The 20,031-nt window shown below is 40.2% G+C and overlaps 1 protein-coding gene across 4 annotated transcripts in view; it reads right to left on the bottom strand.

Annotated features, from left to right (window-relative positions):
- Positions 1-20,031, bottom strand: part of LOC140483036 (echinoderm microtubule-associated protein-like 6) — a 544,931-nt gene that overhangs the window by 382,360 nt on the left and 142,540 nt on the right. For all 4 annotated transcript variants that reach the window (XM_072580923.1, XM_072580924.1, XM_072580925.1 and 1 more), the window contains one exon: positions 8,932-9,188. In XM_072580923.1, the coding sequence (XP_072437024.1) occupies positions 8,932-9,188 (257 nt within the window). The remainder of the gene's footprint in view (positions 1-8,931; positions 9,189-20,031) is intronic.

Genomic DNA, 20,031 nt, shown 5'->3' with positions numbered 1-20,031 from the left:
ACCCATGGACAAAACCAACATCATCTACAAAATTCCATGCAAGGACTGCCACAAACACTATGAAGGACAAACAGGAAGAAAGTTAGCCACCAGGATACACGAACACCAGCTAGCCACAAAAAGACACGACCCTCTCTCCCTCGTAGCCCTACACATGGATGAAAAAAACCACCACAGGCTAAGCAAAGACATGCCAGAGAATACCTAGAGGCCTGGCACTCCAACCACAACGCCATAAACAAACACATAGATCTAGATGCCATCTATCAACCCCTCAGAAAACGAACAGGAAATGACATCATCACAAACCCCAGGAACCCCATCCAGGAGAAAGATATAAATAGAAAGCAGGAGACAACAGCTTCGCTTCACTTGGACGTCGCCACTGATGATGTTACCTAGCCAGGTAATGAAATGTCTGGATATCAAACCTACAGCTCAGCGAGCAAACCTACACCCTAAATTTAGGCAATGTCATCACTTACCTCTTTGTGGTCAACGGAAGCCTCCAAAAGTCTCCAGAAACTCAGCATTAGCTTCCAACAATGTGACTGTGGATATTTTAAAATCAACCTGTTCAGCGATGTTATGACAGGGGGACTTGAAACCCGGTCTCATAGCTCAGAGATAAAATCAGTACCACTGTACCACAAGAGCCCTCAACTAACTTTGCTGTGCATGATTAAGTCACAATGACTTCAGATGGTGAGTCTTTAAATAACTTTGGTCAATCCTACTTCTGAATGCTTGTCTCAGGAGTGGCCTCTGACAACATCCCAGCTTTAGTGCTGAAGACTTACCACAAGAAACAATCTGGCTTAGACCCAGTTTAATCTCAGCCATTAGTAAAGTAATGGAAGGTGTTATTAAGTGCTATTAAGTGCTATTAAGCAGTATTTAACTAGCAAAACATGGTAAGGAATGCCCAGTTTGATTTTTGGTAGGGCACTCAGATCCTGAAAGGATTACAGTCTTCATCTAAACATGAACAGAAGTGCTGAATTCCAGGAGAAATACACGATGAATGCAGCAGTCCTGACATCAAGACAGGATTTGCCAGTATGTGGCTTATGACATATGGGCATCAATGGCTAGACTAGCATTTATTACCCATCCCTTCTGATTTGCTGGGCTCACATCATTGAAAATCATATTGTGGAAATTCTCATCCTGCTTGTTCCATTGTCCATCAACATTCACAACAATGTTGATGTGACAGGAATGCAGACTTTGACATGTTGGTTTATGGAGCCACTTAGCCTGTCTATTGGATGCTGCTTGGCATGTAACTAGTTTTGTGATATATCTTCACCAGGTTGCTTGGTGCTGCTCCTTTCATGCCTTCCTGCTCGCTTTTTTGAATCAGAGTTGATACTTTGGCTTTTGCTTGTCGTGGCACAGCAGGGGATATGCTGGGTTTTGGGATTACAGATTGTGATTGAACACAATTATGGCTGACAATCGTTCAAGGATACCTGCTTTGAATTGCAAAACTACTTGAATTTTCCAAATTTAGCATGCTAATGTTACATTAAATGATTGACAATATGCCCAGAATGGGACAATAAGGGACAAATGGTGCAAACATAGCAGCAATTCAGTAAAAATGGTAAAACAGCAAAAATTAATGGTTCTTTACTCGAATGCATGTAGCATTTAGAATAAACTGATTAATAGCACAAAGAGAGGTAAATGGATATGATCTTGTAGCCTTTATAGACATGGTTACAAAGGAGATCAAAACTGGGGGTAAAATATTCAGGGGTATATGACTTTTTAAAAAGGGCAGGTATGAAGGAAAGGTGTTGGGGCAGCTTTGTTAATATTGGATGTAATAATTGATAGCAAGATGACTCTATGGCATGGTTTAGAATCCATGTGGATCGAGATAAGAAATAACAAGAGCAAAAAGACACTGGTAGGAGTCATGTATAAGGGACTCTAACAGTAACTGTAGGGTCGGACACGTTATATCTGACCATGGCTGAATGTAACAAAATGGCCTCCTGTAGGGTTTGTTTCAAACTGACATGAGATGGTCAAAGAAATTGTAGCTGATGCAGCATTTATAGAGCTCAAATCATGGACTTCACTGACAAACAACAAAATGCCTCTGAGTCTTAGTAAGATAGAGCTAGAATGCAGACAGTAAGGCTCTGATAAGGCAGCTCAGATGAAAACCATCTGATTTAAAATGTCCTATTTTATTATGAAATGGAAAGGGAAAGCTTGACCTACCTTAAATGAGGCATTTTAAATAATTATAATTACATTTTAGAGTAGACACATATATTCATACAATAACAGTAGTTTAAATGTATTCGACATTGGTAAATTTAATTAGACTTCTGTAGGCAGTCAGCCTTGGATGCAGATACTAGTTTCGATATACACCCTTGGAGAAACCTTTTCTCCATCAGCAGGAAGGTTAGAACAACAAAAAGGTATGAGAAGATAATCTAGTAAGAGTACCAAGAGACAAAGGGGGGCTGAAACAATTGGGAAATACGGTCATCATGACCTTGAGAAAATAAATAATAGCTGCTTTCTCACAAACAGCCTAAAGTACAAGGGAAGATTGGCAGAGAAAAATGATAAGAGAAAGGAGAAAGAGGCCATGTCCCCATGAACCTTAAAGAATCTAAATTAGCTTTATTTAAAAAATGATTTGCTAAAGCTGTAAAAGTGATAAATTTCATTTGGATTTGAATAGTAAAGACAGTTAGTATGAAAAGTGTTTAAAGGAATGACAATAAATCCATCCTAGTATCAAACATCTGTTTTAGAACATTTTGCAGGATGCAAACAGAAGAAGTTGTAAATGGCAGCCGCTCAGAGAAACTGTGTTTGAATTTTTAAAGTTGGGTAAGAGGGAAGCTGCTTCCAAAATTGTCAACTTTGTCACAAAATTGTAATATAAGGTGTAACTTTATAAATAACTTTATATTAGAGTTAATGTTACAAACTTTTATAACAATTAATCAAAATTAACATCCTTTTCTAATCTTCTGAACTAAGGTTACCCAAAATTATAAATTGCGAACAGAATTTAAAAAGTCATTAGTAATAAGCAAATATATGATACAGATGGCAGATGTCTGGGAAGGAACAAACCAACTAGTGTTTAAAATGTAGTCAATACAATATATTGTAAGAGCCCAAGGACAGGTGATGGGAGTCTGGCAATGATGGAAGGACCTAGGGTTGACCAAAAAGCTGTCCATGAGTGAACGTGTATTCACAGGATTCAATGTTTAGGCCAGAGAAGACGTGGTAAGCACTGATGTCAATATTGTATGTAACCATTGTAACATGATATGTATAAGTATCTTATACTTTATTAGAAAAATCCTAGAGACTTCTTCCACACTATAATGAACAAGGAGCTCAGAATAAAGATCAGTTTTTGCTTCTGTATACGGGACTCAAACCACTCTTTAAGATCCTTCTCCAACACAACAAAACCTGAAATGAACGTTTGTTTGGTGACTTTAATCGTCATGTAGATTGGGCAAGTTAAATAGGCAGAGGTAGCTTTTCCTTGCATTGGCAAAGGAAGAATTCAATGGTGTTCCAGACAGTTTCTTAGAACAATGTAGATCAAGTTATTTTGGATCTAGTGATGTGCATGGAGGCAGGTTTAATAGAGATTTCAGAATCAAAGATCCAACTAAACAAAATAAGGGTAATTATAAAGGAATAATGGTGGAGTTAGCTGGAGTTGAATGGAAAGAAGCTTAGTAGCAAAGATAGTTGAAGAAAATAGGTCTTGGCCCATAAAGATATATTTCACTAAGAAAGAAGGATTTGAGGAAAGGAATAAGCCAACCATGGAAGTCAAAGATAGCAACCAACTGAAAGTAAAGTAAAAATGCAATGCATCAAAGATTAATGGTAAGCTCGAGGATTGAGAGTTTTAAAACCAACAAAAGATGAGCAAAAAAACGGAAGAAAACAAACATTGAGAGTAAATTTTCAAGTAATATCAAGACAGTCAGCAAGAACTTCATATATATCAAAAAGAGGCTCAAATGAACACAGGTCCTTAGATAATGAAGGAAAGGAAATAATAATGCGGAACCAAGAACTGGCAGAGGAATTTAATAAATATTTTGCATCAACCTTCACAGGAAAAGATACTAATAATATTCCAACAATACAAAATCAAATGGGAAAAACAAAGGTGTGGTGGGGGAATAAATAGAACATATACCATTAGTGAAATTAATGAGGCTAAAGGCTGATAAGCTGTTTGGATCTGATGGGATGCATTCTAGGATATTAATAAGTAACAGTAGCAGAGATGATGGATGCACTGGTTGTAATCAACCAAGAATATTCAGATTCTGGAAAAATGACAGTTTTTCAATCCTCCAACAGCTTTATTCAAAAGATGAAAACAGGCAAAAGGCTAAATATCCGTAATTGGGGAATATTAGAGTCTGTGATAAAATAATCTAATGTTACAACATTTATTAATATGTAATATAACCAAGCAGAGTCAGCATGGCTTCAAACAAAAAGGGGTTGGGGGCAATAATGCCCATTCTTTGAGAAATTAACAAGCAGAATTAATAAGCAACAAGCAGGGTAGCATTGGGTATATTTGGATTTCTAGAAAGCGTTTGATAGTATATTAACATGGATGGAGAACTGGCTGACTAACAGAAGACAAAGAGTTGCATTAATAGGGGACATTTTCAGGCTAGTAGACTGTAACGATTGGAGAACCACAGGGAATCAATGCTGGAGCCTTGATTACTTATAATATAAATAAATGACTTGGATGAAGGAAGTCAAAATACTATATAACCAAATTAAGGGTTAAAAAAAAAGGTGGGAAGGCAATTTATGAGGACAATAGAGTCTGCAAAGAGATGTAGGCAGATTAAACAAGTGGACAAAAACTTGTCAGTAGAATATAACATGGGAAAATGTGAGGTTATGCACTTTTGGCAGGAAGAATGGAAGAGCTGTATATTGGAGAAAGATTAGATTAGATTAGATTACTTACAGTGTGGAAACAGGCCCTTCGGCCCAACAAGTCCACACCGCCCCGCCGAAGCGCAACCCACCCATACCCCTACATCTACCCCTTAACTAACACTACGGGCAATTTAGCATGGCCAATTCACCTGACCTGCACATCTTTGTGACCGTGGGAGGAAACCGGAGCACCCGGAGGAAACCCACGCAGACACGGGGAGAACGTGCAAACTCCACACAGTCAGTCGCCTGAGGTGGGAATTGAACCCGGCTCTCTGACGCTGTGAGGCAGCAGTGCTAACCACTGTGCCACCATGCAGCATAGAGGGAATTTGAAGTCCTTATGCATAAATGTCAACATGTCAGCACAGAAAGTCAGCAAGTAATAGGGATGGCAAATGGAATGTTGCCTCGTATTCCAAAGCGATTGGAGTATTTTAAAAAAAGGATGAAAAATCTGTACAAGGCACTGGTTAGACCACAACTGGAATTTTGAACAATTTGTGACTTTATCCAAAGAAAGATGTACTGACATTAGAGATAAATGTGTTGCTTGAAAAGCGCAGCAGGTCAGGCAGCATCCAAGGAGCAGGAGAATCGACGTTTCGGGCATAAGCCCTTCTTCAGGCTTATGCCCGAAACGTCGATTCTCCTGCTCTTTAGATGCTGCCTGACCTGCTGTACTTTTCCAGCAACACATTTTTCAGCTCTGATCTCCAGCATCTGCAGTCCTCACTTTCTCCTAGTTGACATTAGAGATAGTCTAAAGAAGATTCATCATGTTGAACACAGGTACAGAGGTACTGCTTTACGAGTTTGAGTTGGATTTATCATTGTAAATGTACCGAGATACAGTGAAAAATGTTGTTTTGCATGCTATACAGGCAGATTGCACTGTACAAATTATTTCAGGGTATCAGAATAGAGTGCAGTATACAATGTTACGGCAGCAGAAAAGATGCACAGAGAGAGAGAGAGAGATCAACATCAACATTTGAGAAGTCCATTCAAAAATCTGATAATGGGGGAAGAAGCTGTTCTTGAATCTGTTGTTATGTGAATTCAAACGTTATGAAAGGGTGAGTAAGTTGTATTGTACTCATTGAAGTTAAGAAGAATGAGAGGAGTCCTTAATGAAATGCACAAAAATTCTTAGCAAGCTCGAGAGGGTAGATGCAGAGAGGTTGTTTTCCTTTTTGGAAGATCTAGTACTAGAGGGCATAATCTCAGAGTAAGGAATTGCCCAGTTAGGATAGAGATGAGGAGGAATTTCATCTCAGTGGGTAGTGAATTCGTTATTGTGGAGGGCTATGTATCATGGGTCATTAACTATGTTAAAGGCCGAGAGACAGATTTGTAATCTGTAAGCAAATTAAGAGCTATGGAGAAAAGATAGGCAAGTGGAGTTAATGATTCAAATCAGCCATGATCTTATTGAATGTTACAGCACACCCAATGAGTTGAATGCTGAAAATGTGTTGCTGGAAAAGCGCAGCAGGTCAGGCAGCATCCAAGGAGCAGGAGAATCGATGTTTCGGGCATGAGCCCTTCTTCATTCCTGAAGAAGGGCTCATATCCGAAATGTCGATTCTCCTGCTCCTTGGATGCTGCCTGACCTGCTGCGCTTTTCCAGCAACACATTTTCAGTTCTGATCTCCAGCACCTGCAGTCCTCACTTTCTCCAAATGAGCTGAATGACTAACTCCTGCTCCTGTGCCTTAAGGTCGACTGTGAAGTCAGATTACATCACCAAAAGGACTGTGGTGATCACTTGTACTGACAAGGTCTGTCATCAAAGGACACATCTGTAACAGGTAGCTTGGTGAGATTGAGGTCAAAGAGATATTTACCTTCTGTTGGTTCCCTCACCACCTGACACAGACCCACTTAACAAAAACAATCTTTAGGGTGCAGTGAACTTGGTCAGTAGTTGTGCTTTTGAGTTATTCTTCTTGATGGACATTGAAATCTTTCAACAGGAGTCTCTCAGTGCTTACTTAAGGTGATGTTTCAAAATGAAGATGATTCATCAACTATATGGTGAGGCCTTCAGAATACTAAGACCAACATCAGATCAGGTTCTGCTACTGAACAACATTTAAATAATTCAGACTGTGCCAAAAAAAAATCAGAATACAAAACCAATCTGAGACCATCAGCTGGACTTACAGTGTGATACATTTGTGGTCACTAGAAGCTACATATATCATCAAACAGGACCCTGTTTTAGGCAGAACAAATTTGTATATACACTGCATCTTTTGATTGGAGGTTTGGGGTGTAGCAAGGTAAAATGGGGGTAGCAAAAAGAAATGCTGTCATGGATCTCTCAATTCTGTTACATTCCCAAGGCAATTCCCAAACAAATTACAGTCAATAACATAGTTTGTGAATTAAAATTGACAGTTAACTGTTTCTGCTGCATCACCACACCAAAAATGGCTCTCCCAATTAGCCCCTCACTTTGTTTAAATTAATGTTATTTATTCAAATCTGGTTTCTTTCATTCTAGTTCTGATGAATGTAAGATGAAAAGCTTCAACTTCTTGACTCTTTTTAACAGTGTTTAAGTTATACACGACCAAGCAAATATTTAAATAAAAACAATTAAATAATAGCCAAGTGATGTACAGTACTATAATGTGGTGAACACCCAAGTAATCCATTGTAATCATACCTGTGTTAACTGTCTGCTGCTTAACAAATATCGATTTAGGAGGTGATGAGCAAGACCCCAACCTTTAACCAGGCAAGGGAGGAAATTACTTGGGCGTTTTACTTCAGAAGGCAGTTACATCTCTAGGTATGGTAATATAGATTTGCCCTTGAACCAAAGCCAGGAGAATGAGAATATAGGCATTGCAGGTCTGGGAATCTATAAGGTTGAAACAGTCTTAGCCCCTGCATGAGGAGAAAGTGAGAACTGCAGATGCTGGAGATCATAATTGAGAGTGTGGTGCTAGAAAAGCACAGCAGGTCAGGCAGCATCAGAGAAGCAGGAGAATTGACATTTCGGGCAAGAATCCTTCATCAGGAATGAGGCCGCTCTTGCCTGTAAGTTTGATTCTCCTGCTCCTCGGATGCTGCCTGACCTGCTGTGCTTTTCTAGCACCACACACTCGAATCTTAACACCTGCATTGTCCAGCAGATTCAACTTTAGTCAGCTTGTGTAGACAAGACTAGCAACTGAAGGGAAGAGATGTAAACTGACCACAGTTCAACAATCCAGGGATATTCAAGGTTTTTTGTGGGAGATGAAAAAAAGTTAACTTGATGCAATAATGAAGGACAGTATTGTTAGACAGATAGACATTGTTCTTTGCAGCAGAGCACACAAGTCCCAAAAGGCAGTGTTGCTTGTCCATTACCAGGATTATGAAGATCTCCTCAAGCCTGGAACTGAACTTGGAACAGGAGGGGAAGAATCTGCCTTTCATGGTCCACATTGAAACCAACAACATATGAAAGGACCAAGAAAGACTTTCTGTTAAGGGGTGTATGAGTAACAAGGGACAAAATTAAAAGTTAATCTCTGGAATGCCTAAATAGTGTTTACATATTTACTATCCATTCTCGATATTCTTACAATGCATTCACGATTGACATCAGCTTATGTCCTGATCGTCCATGATCAGCTACTTCAGATAGGCAGAGGACAAGCCAGCATCATCAACAGTAACTGGTTCATATATTGGTGAGCATGCAGGAAGTTGCCAGTGGCACCTTGTCTTTGCAAGACATTGCACAATTTGCTCGAAACTATAAATGTAATTTTTCTTTAACAGGAATTGCATGAGTCATTTGAAACTGTATTTAACAGGTCAATAACCACTTATTATTTTCATGAGCAGCTTTACTATGACTATACAGAAATGAAAGAACTATAACACGGCATAGATGAAGGCATGCATTTCCAAATAAGGGAGAAAAAGATCAGTACTTACATGGCATTTTGTAAAATAGTCTTTCTCCAGCACCATCATTGACCTGTAAATGTTTACTATCAATAGACCAGTCAATGTGTGTAATGAAACTTGATGATTTGCTGCATTCTCCAACTTTTTTGTATCGTTGTGAAACTGCGTAGATGTCAACCAGACCATCATTTGAACCTACAGCAAGGTAAGATCCATCTGGAGAATATTTCATTTCATGAATTACCTCCTTTCGGTCTTTAATGTGGACCACTTCCGTCATATCTCTGTGAACGTGATAAAAAGTAGCACGGTTTTCCCAATTGATAGACACAGTATCATTGTTGTGCTAAAATAAAGATCCTCAAATATTTTATCCATACTGTGAGAGTGGATATTAGTCAAAATGACATGATAAATCCTTTGAAGAGAAAGAAGTCAGCATTGGTTTTTGCTTCTGAATACAATGAAGGAAACATACTGCTGCTGTTTTTCAATCTTTAAAGTAATTGAAATGAAAAATGAATTTTATTTACCATTTAATCAGGGCAGAGAAAGTTTGAGCACACAAAGTACAGCATTTAGCTTTCAGAAAAGATTCAGGAAATGTGGGCTTGTGCTAAGGCCCATATTGAGCAGTTCTGGAAATTTCTTAACTGAAGCTGGATGTACAAAGCAATTGCTCTTTGGAATAAGGCTAATTTTTAAAACAATTTTAAATGAGGTTACTTCTGTGTCATGGAGTTTAATTGAAGTTTACAGACCAGATGTGTTTGGTTAAAATGCTGCGGGACTTGTTTGAAGCTCAGAAAATTTAACCTTGGTTACATGATGAATCAAGGAAGAGGATGAGCTTATTGTGACTGGGAAGTTAAGCCACAGCTAAGTCAAATCCTATGTGATACTAGAAGAGAATTCTCTCTGATATTTCAGTACTGTATGGGATGCTGTTGGGATTAGTGGGATAGCATTTTTACTTTTGAAACAGGATTTCTTTTAAACTATTTTAACTACATTTCCTTCATGTGAGTAACTATTGTGGTGAAATTCCAATCTGAAGCATTGAGTGTATGCTGTTCAGTAAAAGACCATCACCTTGTTAAAACCAAAATGTAGTCTATCGAGCCAGCTCTTATTCTAAGATTTCACTTGTCCAGCAACATCAGTTGGGATCAAAACCCTAAATCTAGAATCTCAGAAAATTCCTGCAATACCACTTCATTAAAAATGATTTTGTCTACATTTTTAATGAGAACCACTATAGAAACTTGTCAGACTGCAAGCTTGCTGGCAAATATAGTGTTTCAGCACCTTGGGTCCCCTGGACATTTTGTCTTATTTCATTCTTCATGCCTTATACTGTAGTCAGTCTTGTACCACTCCTGAAACTTCAGATATCCTCTGTGCTCTGTCTAATTGTCTTCCTCACCCAGTTTTGGCCCTGGTTCTGCACTATGAACCAATGTGGCCCTTTGTTTATTTTTCCTTTTTGTTCAATCCATGCTCAACAACTGTTGTTCTATCTAGTTGGCTCAAATACACATCTGCCCTATCTTTGATAGTCTTTTAGTTCATATACAAGTTGAAACATTTTATTGTTCACTTTTCTGAGTGGATACTCAAATTGTTTCTCTCCATGTTACAGTATTTCATCTTTGTGCTGCTTGAAATTATTGGAATGTAGGTCAGATGAACTGGAATAGGTTTCTTTTAAATTCAACATTTAAACAGGTTATCCATGCTTAATTTAAGTATATCAAGCTGAAGAAAAAATGCATAAAGTATATTTAATTTCTAACTTAATCCTTGAATAAAGACACTGAAATTTCAAAGCCCAAGGAAAATAAGTAGGGCTAAACTTTACCAAAGGAAACTGAGAAATTTCACAGAAGGCTTCTTTTCATGAACTCTTGTGTTCTCATGAAATAATCTGCTCTCACCTTATTATGTATGCACCACACCTCTTATGGCACTCCACTCAAGCTATCTTGTAATCACCAATGGCAGAAGTACTAGCCAATGAGGGTTCTTCTGGGATTGCTTAGCTGTCAATTGCTGCTAGTCATGAATAACTTCTCACAGCGCACATAATGGGAGGGAATTGAAAAAGAACAGTATCTGAAGGCATATAATTGGCATATGTGATACTTCATTAGAAACAAAATATTATTTGTAAGTGCACTGCTACCTTACATCATCTATCAGCAACTGTAGCTACAAGAATGAAGCTACACCCAGATATAACACCATACCATTTAATAATCTCATCTCAGGGAGTGCTACTCTTGCCCCAATGCCAAGTCTAATATCTTGTAATTATTCAGTGTGGGATTCTTCACATGTTGGAAAGTCTTCAAAAAGTGGTAAAATGTCAGCTTGTATTGAACAGCATGAAAAGCAAAAAAAACTTGGAGCATAAAAAAGCAGTCCCTTCAAGAAGCAACAAATTTACAGTCAAGGAATGATCACTACACCTAGTTCAGATCCTTTGGATGTAATGTTAACTAAATCCCATCTTTCTTGTCAAGCCTTATGCTACAAGATTCTATCGCAATGAAGGAGGTGATGTTCCTCCTGTTCAATATCTTCTGTCTTCCCTCTCAGGATACTGCCGCCATTCTTCCAATGTCCATCACATTCACCCCTTGCCTGCTCCAATTGTTCATAGCAAAGCTCTCTCAGACTGATCCAAGAATCAGAACCTTATTTTCAAGAAGCCCATTGTCTATTTGACTATGGTCCTAGCAAAGAATGTTAAAAATCACACAACACCAGGTTTTAGTCCAACAGGTTTATTTTGAAGTACTAGCTTTTGGAGCACCGCTCCTTCATCAGTTGATTGTGGAGATTAAGATCAAGCTCACATGTTGGAAAGTCTTCAAAAAGTAGTAAAATGTCAACTGTATAGCCAAAGGAGTCCAGTGTCATGGAGATGTGATACAGTAAACAATCTCAGATTAAACTTTCATCTTTTCTAATAGGATATGCTGGTTTCTGTTCTTTGATATATAAATCCAAAGAACTTCTTTTAACTTACATTCTCAAGATAGCTCAGGTTTTTAAACAATAGACATGAAGTCTGAGTGTATCCCAATGCTATGTCAGACTGACAAACCCTTTTTATAGTTTTACATGGTTTAACATGGATTCATGCAGTTTTTGAGCAAAGTAAAATGTAATTATGGGGTGAATTTGTTTTTGCAGAATTATATTTTATTTTGCTCATTTACTTCTGTGAGCATGATCTTAACCTCCACAACCACCTGATGAAGGAACAGCGCTCCAAAAGCTACTGCTTCCAAATAAACCTGTTGGACAATAACCTGGCATTGTGTGATTTTTAACATTCTCTGCTAGGGCCATAGTCAAATAGACAATGGGATTCCCAGTCCAACATCGGCACCTCCAAGTCGTAGTAGAAGAATGATCTGCATTGAATCTACACTTAGATTCAGACAGAGTGTTGCATCACTGAGGAAGCCACATTTTTAAATGGTAGCCCTGGTCTCCAAATAACCTCCTTATGAGACATCCAAAAATTAAAGTGAAACAGGAACCCAAGAATTCAAGGATATGGGCATCAAGTTTGCAGATGGTTTGGTGTAAATCAAACAGCTGCTATGTCCTTGATGGTGTCAATCTTCTTGAGTGTTGTTGTATCTGCACTCATCCAGTTTAATGGAGAGATTTTCATCACATTCATGTGCCTTGTATATGTGGACAGGCTTTGGGAAACAGGACTCCTAGCCTCCGACCTGCTCTAGTAGCCAATGTACTTACATGGATAGCCCAGTTCAGTATCTGGTCAATGGTAACACCCAGTATGTTGATAGCTGGGTATTCCTTGATGTTAATGGCATTGAATGCCATGGGGCATTGGTTAATTTCTCTTGGATATAGTCGCTGCCTGGTAAAAATGTTAGTTGCTACTTGTCAGCCCAAGCCCAGTTATGTCCAGCTTTAGCTGCATTTGGACATGGATTATATAAATATCAGAGAAGTTGCAAACATCGTGTAGTCATCAGCTAATATCTACATTTCAGACTTTAAGCAAGAACAAGAGGTCTGCAGCACAGCAAAGATCCTTTGCAAATGAATCTACACTGGCCAAAGACTAATTATTGTAGTCCAATTTTCCAGCACTTGCCCAAAGCCTTGTATGCCTTGGCATCACATTGGAACATCTAAATACTTAAATGTTTTTGTGAGGGTTTCTGCCTTAGCACCCTTATAGTCAGCGAGTTCCAGATTCACACCACTCCGTGTGAGGAAGAACTCTTTCACACACCTTCTAAACCTCCTGTCCCTACTTTAAAGGTGTGCCCCTGGTCATTGATCCTTCCACCAAGCAGAAAGGTATCTTCCTGTTTATACATCTCAATCATGTCCCTCCCCTTCAGTCTCTGCCGCTCTAAGGAAAATAACACTAGTCTATCCGCGATCTTTTCATAACTAAAACTCTCCAGGCTAAGCAACATCCTGGTAAACTTCCTCTGTACTCTCTCCAGTGCAACCAAATCCCTCCTATATGTGGAATCCAGAACTGTACAATACTCCATAAAACATTAGTTAAGCTATAGCTAGATTTCCAGCATCACCTCCCTGTTCCTAAACTCTATGCCTCCCCAATAAAGACAAGTATTCCATATCCCTTCCTAACCACTTTAAATAATTATCCCAAAACCATAAGGAACAGGTGGACATGCACATCAACGTCCCTCTGATCCTCAGTGTTTCTACCATTTATCATGTATTCCATTGTCTACCTTGTTCATCCTGCCCAGGTTGATCACATCACATTTATCTGAATTGAATTTCATTTCCCACTGACCAGGCATCAATATCCTTTTGTATTCTAAGGCTAACCTCCTATTTACCACGCCACCAATTTTCATATCATCCACAGCATATTGATCAACTCTCCTACATTTAAGGAGAAAGTGAGGACTGCAGATACTGGAGATCAGAGCTGAAAATGTGTTGCTGGAAAAGCACAGCAGGTCAGGCAGCATCCAAGGAACAGGAGAATCGATGTTTCAGGCATGAGCCTGAAGAAGGGCTTTTCCAGCAACACATTTTCAGCTCTCCTACATTTAAGTCAAGATTATAGTGGTGCTGGAAATGCACTGCAGGTCAGGTAGCATCCGGGCGGCAGGAAAATCGACGTTTCAGGCAGGAGTCCTTCATCAGGAATGAGGCTGGAAGCCTCGGGGGTGCAGAGAGATAAATGGGAGGGGGTGGGGCTGGGGAGAAGGTAGCTGGGAGTGCAATAAGTGGATGGAGGAAGGGGTAAAGGTGATTGGTTGGAGAGGAGGGTGGAGTGGATAGGTGTGAAGGAAGATTGACAGGTGGGACAGGTCATGAGGATGGTGTTAAGCTGGAAGTTGGAACTTGGGCAAGGTGGGGGGAGGGGAAATGAGGAAACTGGTGAAGTCCACATTGATGCCCTGGGGTTGAAGGGTTCTGAGGCGGAAGATGAAGCAATCTTCCTCCAGGTGTTAGGTGGTGAAGGAGTGGCGGTGAGGAGCCCCAAGACCTGTATGTCCTTGGCAGAGTGGAGGGGGAGTTGAAATGTTCGGCCACAGGACGGTGGGGTTGATTGGTGTGGGTGTCTAGGAGATGTTCCCTGAAGCACTCTACGAGAAGGCGTCTAGACTCCCCAATGTAAAGGAGACCATATCGGGAGCAACGGATGCAATAAATGACATTTGTGGAAGTGCAGATGAAACTTTGATGGATGTGGAAGGCTCCTTTGAGGCCTTGAATGGAGGTGAGGTGGGAGGTATGGGCGCAGGTTTTGTAATTCCTGCGGTAGCAGGGTAAGGTACCAGGAGGGGAGGGGAGGTTGTTGGGGGGGCGTGGTCCTGACCAGGTAGTCACAGAGCGAATGGTTTTTGCAGTAATCAGGTAAGGTTGGGGAGGGAAATACATCCCTGGTGGTGGGGTACATTCGTAGGTGGTGCAAGTGTCAGAGAATGATGCGGTTTATGCAGAGGTTGGTGGGGTGGAAGATGAGGACCGGGGGGTGGGTTCTGTCTTTGTCTCCTACATTTAAGTCTAACAGTAATGGCCTCAAGTGATCTCTGCAGAACCCCATTTGATACAGATGTTCAGTCAAAGAAAACTCAACTATTACCTTCTTCTTCATGTCACTCAGCCAATTCTGTATCCAATTAGTCAAACTTCCTTGGATCTCATTACCTTAATTTTCAGTCTCCCATTAGAAACCTTAACAAATGTGTTGTTGAAATTCAAGTAAAATACACTACACTGATCTACACACCCAGTTACCACTATGAAAAATTCAATAAGGTTGGTCAGACCTGACCTCTCCCCTTAACAAAAGCATGCTGATGATTCATGATTAATCTCCAAGTGCAGATTAATTCTGTCCCTCTGAATTGCAATCAATAATTTCCCAACCACTAAAGGTAGTCTGCTCAGCCTGTAGTTTCCAGGTTTATCTTATGTTCCTTTCTTGAAAAACAGAACCACAATAGATGTCCTCCATTCTTCTAGTGTCCGTTCTGTGGCCAGGGCTGTATTCAAAATTATTGGTAACACTGCTACTATTTTCTCTCTTGCCTCAATCAACATCTTGGGATACACTTCATCTGGTCCTGGAGAGTTATGTACTTCTAAGCTTGCCAGATCACTCAGAATCTTCACTCTCTGTGCTGATTTCTTTAATCATAACACAGCCCTTCTCCCTGATCTCTATACCCACGTCATCCCTCTCACTAGTGAGCACCGATGCAATGTATTCACTTAGAACTCTACCTACGTCCTTTGGCTCCAGGCATAAATGACCACTGTGATACTTAATGGGGTGAGGACACTACCCTCAGGAACTTTGGGACCTTGTGGTGCAGTGGTAGTATCCCCACCTCTGAGCCAGGAAGCCCGGAATCAAGTCCCAACTGCTCCAGATGTGTCATAACATCTTTGAACAGGTTAATTAGAAAATATCTACCTTCAGGAAATCTTGGAGCTGTGATGACTGACTTCAGCACAACCACGTGGGGTTTTGAGTTCAAACAAACCAATAAAGGATGGTAGTTACTTTCCCTAAAGGGAAAGTAGTGAACCAGATAGATTTCTTCAACAAACAATGGCCTCATGGTCATCATTAGACTTCTAATTCAAACTGAATTCAAACTTCCATGGAGGGTTGCAAATCCCAAATTTGCCAGAGTATCTGGATTACTTGTCTAGCAACAATACCAGCATGGTCAGATCCACTGGTCACATTTCTAATCAAACAATTTCAGGAATCCCCCGGAAACAAGATGTTCTCAGTAATGCATGTAGCAAATATTCATATCATACGCAAATGACAGTTTTGCATTGTCCTTAATAGAATCAGATATGGAAGGCTCTGACCTGGATAGCCTATACATTGATTGTTGGCATAGTGTATCTTATTCTGATTACAAAAGCCATGTCACTCAAATACAGGAGGAGACTGCAAGTGCAGTAGGATAACTGAAATCTTGTCCCACCACCCCATGCCACCCACATTAACGAAGAAAGGCTACATTGCATACAAGACAATGCTGACAAATATTTATAATACAAGCTGTGAAGAAATCTGTTCCATGCTGATTGACCTTGAAAATTACACCTAAAGTGATGCTCCTAAAGCTACTGTAATTATTTCTGTTTCGCAGAAATAGCAATGATCAATTTGTAATGGTAAATGACATGATTAAGATTACCAGTGGCCAGGATTGTATCCCACATAGTTGATCACTGCATACTTTTCTCATACAGGGTTCTATGATTACTGATTTCTTTAACCCGTCCTGCCTAATTAATGCAACTGTTCCCTAAAGGGCCTCATTGGGGCAGCACAGTGGTTCAGTGGTTAGCACTGCTGCCTCACAGCACCAGGGACCCAGGTTTGATTCCAGCCTCGAGCGACGGTCTGTATGGAGTTTGCATATTCTCTCCATGACTGCGTGGGTTTCTTCCAGGTGCTCCGGTTTCCTTCCACAGTCCAAAGATGTGATGTTCAGGGATGTGTCGGTTAAGTTCATTAGTCAGGAGTAAATATAGGGGAGTGGGTCTGGGTGGGTTACTCTTCAGAGGGTTTGTGTGGACCTGTTGGGCTAAAGGGCATGTTTCCACACTGTAGGGGTTCTATGATTCAGTCACAAGTTAAGCCTGACTCCGCAGGCAAGAAAAATCTTTTTCTATTCACTTCAGGTATTGGGGCAGTCATCTATTGAAGCCAGGATGGTGGTGACCATTGATTGTCCACCCCTCCAAGTTGTCCAATGCACTCTTGTCTTCCATCTTCATTTATTGAATTGCTCCCTGTTGCTCCCTGTCTGCTCTGCATCTCGGCATGCTACTCTGTCACAATGGTGGCCCTGTAGCTCATTTTGACTTTTAGTGAACAGATACTCAGGACTGACTGTTGCCCAAATCCCCTTAATGGCTTGGAATGATAGTCCCAACTGACAATTGACCAGACCCCTGACTGTACCTCCCCAACTGACTTACTGCTAATTCCCTGACTGGTTGCACTAGACCTGCAAGTCTAGCTGTGATCCTCTCCCTAGAATCTGACCGCCCTAAGAAACCAAATGGCAGAGTGAGATTGATGCTTTCTCGGCTGATTATGGTCAGACTCCCAATTAAAAGCAGTATCTTGTGGCATGATTGAGGGCTTCTCGCCGCAAACTTTGAAATATAGCTATTTGGCTGATGCACAGTGTCTTAGCTGTGTAAGCTGCTGGTACATGTTATAGGTATTTTTATGGACTAGGCCAGACCACTCAAAACATTCTTAAGCAGGCAACCCAGACCGTAACTTTGTTATTTGTTTCGGTAAGTGTATAATGACAATTACCTGGATTAAGTTAGCTAGGTTGACAACTAGGTTTTAAAATAGACAAAAAAATGTTCACAAAATTATGGAAGGAAACAAAGAACAGAATAAAGAATACCCACAAAATTCAGTCTATCCAAACTAGACTTAAATTATGCTGCAACAGTCCCAATTAACAAATCCCTTAAACACAGAGCAAAAATTAAACAAAGACTAACAGGTCGAAGTTAGAAGGGCAAAAGGAGAGAGACTTTATCAGCCTGTTTCCACACAGCTTCTGCTGCACTGACTCAAACAAGTCTTCAGCATTTAGGACTGATCACTCCACTTTCATTATACAGGCCACCTCTAAAACACAAAAGCTTTGGCCTAAAGTCCCATCTGTTTACGTATAAACAAAAAGGCCTCTCAGTAAATCCTTTCATCTCTGTACCAAACTAGTCATTTCAGACTGTTTTACGACCTCTCTGAAAAAGCTAAGGACACAGTATCCTTGAAAAAAGGAACAGCTTTTAGAAAAAATGACTAGTTTTGAGACACATCGCCCCCCCCCCCCCTTAAAAAAGCGAACCATCAATATCCAAAGATGGATTCATTTTCAAAACTCCTCAAAAGAAAACACATATACATTACACTGACTAGATACATGCAAACATGCACAACCACATTCGAATTCAGGCTGTGGCACACCCGCCACCAAATACCTTCATATCTCATTCGAGTCTTGACAATGCATCGGCAATCATGGTTTTGCGACCTGCTAAATGCACAATTGTGAAATTAAATGGCTACAACAACAAGCTCCATCTAAACAGTCTGGCATTTTTCTCCACAAATGTTAATAGGTTATGGTCAGTGTATACAATTGTCTCAGATGTGTTACTGGTAATATAAACATTGAAGTGTTGTAATGCCAACACCAAGCTCAAACTCTCTTTCTCAACTGTCAAATATTTCTGTTGATGAATGTTCAACTTCCTGGAAAAATACCCGATGGGTTTTTCTGTCCCCTTGTCAACCTCCTGCAGGAGCACCACACTGACCACTCCCATCACCGGCATCAATAGCCACCTTGAAAGGCTTCATGTAATCTGATGTGGCTAATACTGGGGCAGTGGTTAATACAGTTTTTAGGCTGTCAAATGCCTTTTGACAGTCTGCTATCCATTGAAACTTCTTGCCCTTTTTTAACAATTCAGTGAGTGGAGCAGCCACACCGCTAAAATTCAGCACAAACGTTTGGTAAAATCCATTCAATCCCAGGAGTCGTAGTACTGCTCTTTTCATCGATAGTGTGGGAAATTCCCCAATTACTTTCATTTTTGCATTCCTATGGGACCATTTGTCCATGTCCAATAACATGGCCCAGGAAGGTGACTTGGGCTTTGGCAAACTCTCTTTTAGCTAGGTTTACCACCGAGCCTACCTTCCGAAGACAAATGAACAAGTCCGATAAATGCTGTAAATGTTCCTTCCATGAGTGACTAAAAATCACCAAGTCATCAATATACACCACACAATTGGGTATCCGGCAATGACATTATTAATTCGTCTCCAAAATGTGGCTGGAGCATTTTTCATAACAAATAGCACGACTCTGAACTGATATGGTCCATTAGGTGTTATGAAAGCCGAAATTGTCTTTGCCCTCTCTAACGAGGTACTTGCCAGTTGCCTCTGAGCAAGTTCAGCTTAGAAATGTAAGTTGCTTGTCCCACCTTTTCAACACAGTGCTCAAATGGTGGAATTGGATAAGCGTCAGTCTTTGTAACTGCACTGACTTTGCGATAGTCCACACATAACTGTTGGGTACCATATGGCTCTGGCACCATGACTGTGGGTGAGCTGCAGTCACTGTAACTCACTTTGATAATGCTATCTTGGAGCATGCATTCTAACTCCTTCTGAATCTGTGCCAACTTGAGACATCCTATAAGGATGTTGTTTAATCAGAACAGCATCTCCTATATTTACATCTTGCACCATTAGGTTAGTACTTCCCAGGTTATTTCCACAAATCTCCTCGTGTGATAGTAATAACTCTTTCAGGTCATTTAAATTTTCTTGTGGAAGGTAACTCAATAATTTATCCCAATTTATGACAACTTCCTCATTGTCCAATTTGATTTGAGGAATGTCCAATTCAGAATCGTCTGAACTTGGTTCTTCCTTCTGGGCAGTAATCATTAACACCTCCTCTTGCTTTCCTTCTCTGTCAAAATACCTTTTGAGCATGCTGAGAGATTTCTTCCTCTCTGGAGTCCCTAACAAGTAGTTCATCTCACTCAATTTCC

The sequence above is a fragment of the Chiloscyllium punctatum genome, chromosome 11 (assembly GCF_047496795.1).
Source record: "Chiloscyllium punctatum isolate Juve2018m chromosome 11, sChiPun1.3, whole genome shotgun sequence".
Taxonomy (NCBI): Eukaryota; Metazoa; Chordata; class Chondrichthyes; order Orectolobiformes; family Hemiscylliidae; genus Chiloscyllium; species Chiloscyllium punctatum.
This window is presented reverse-complemented; position numbering and strand designations above follow the sequence as displayed.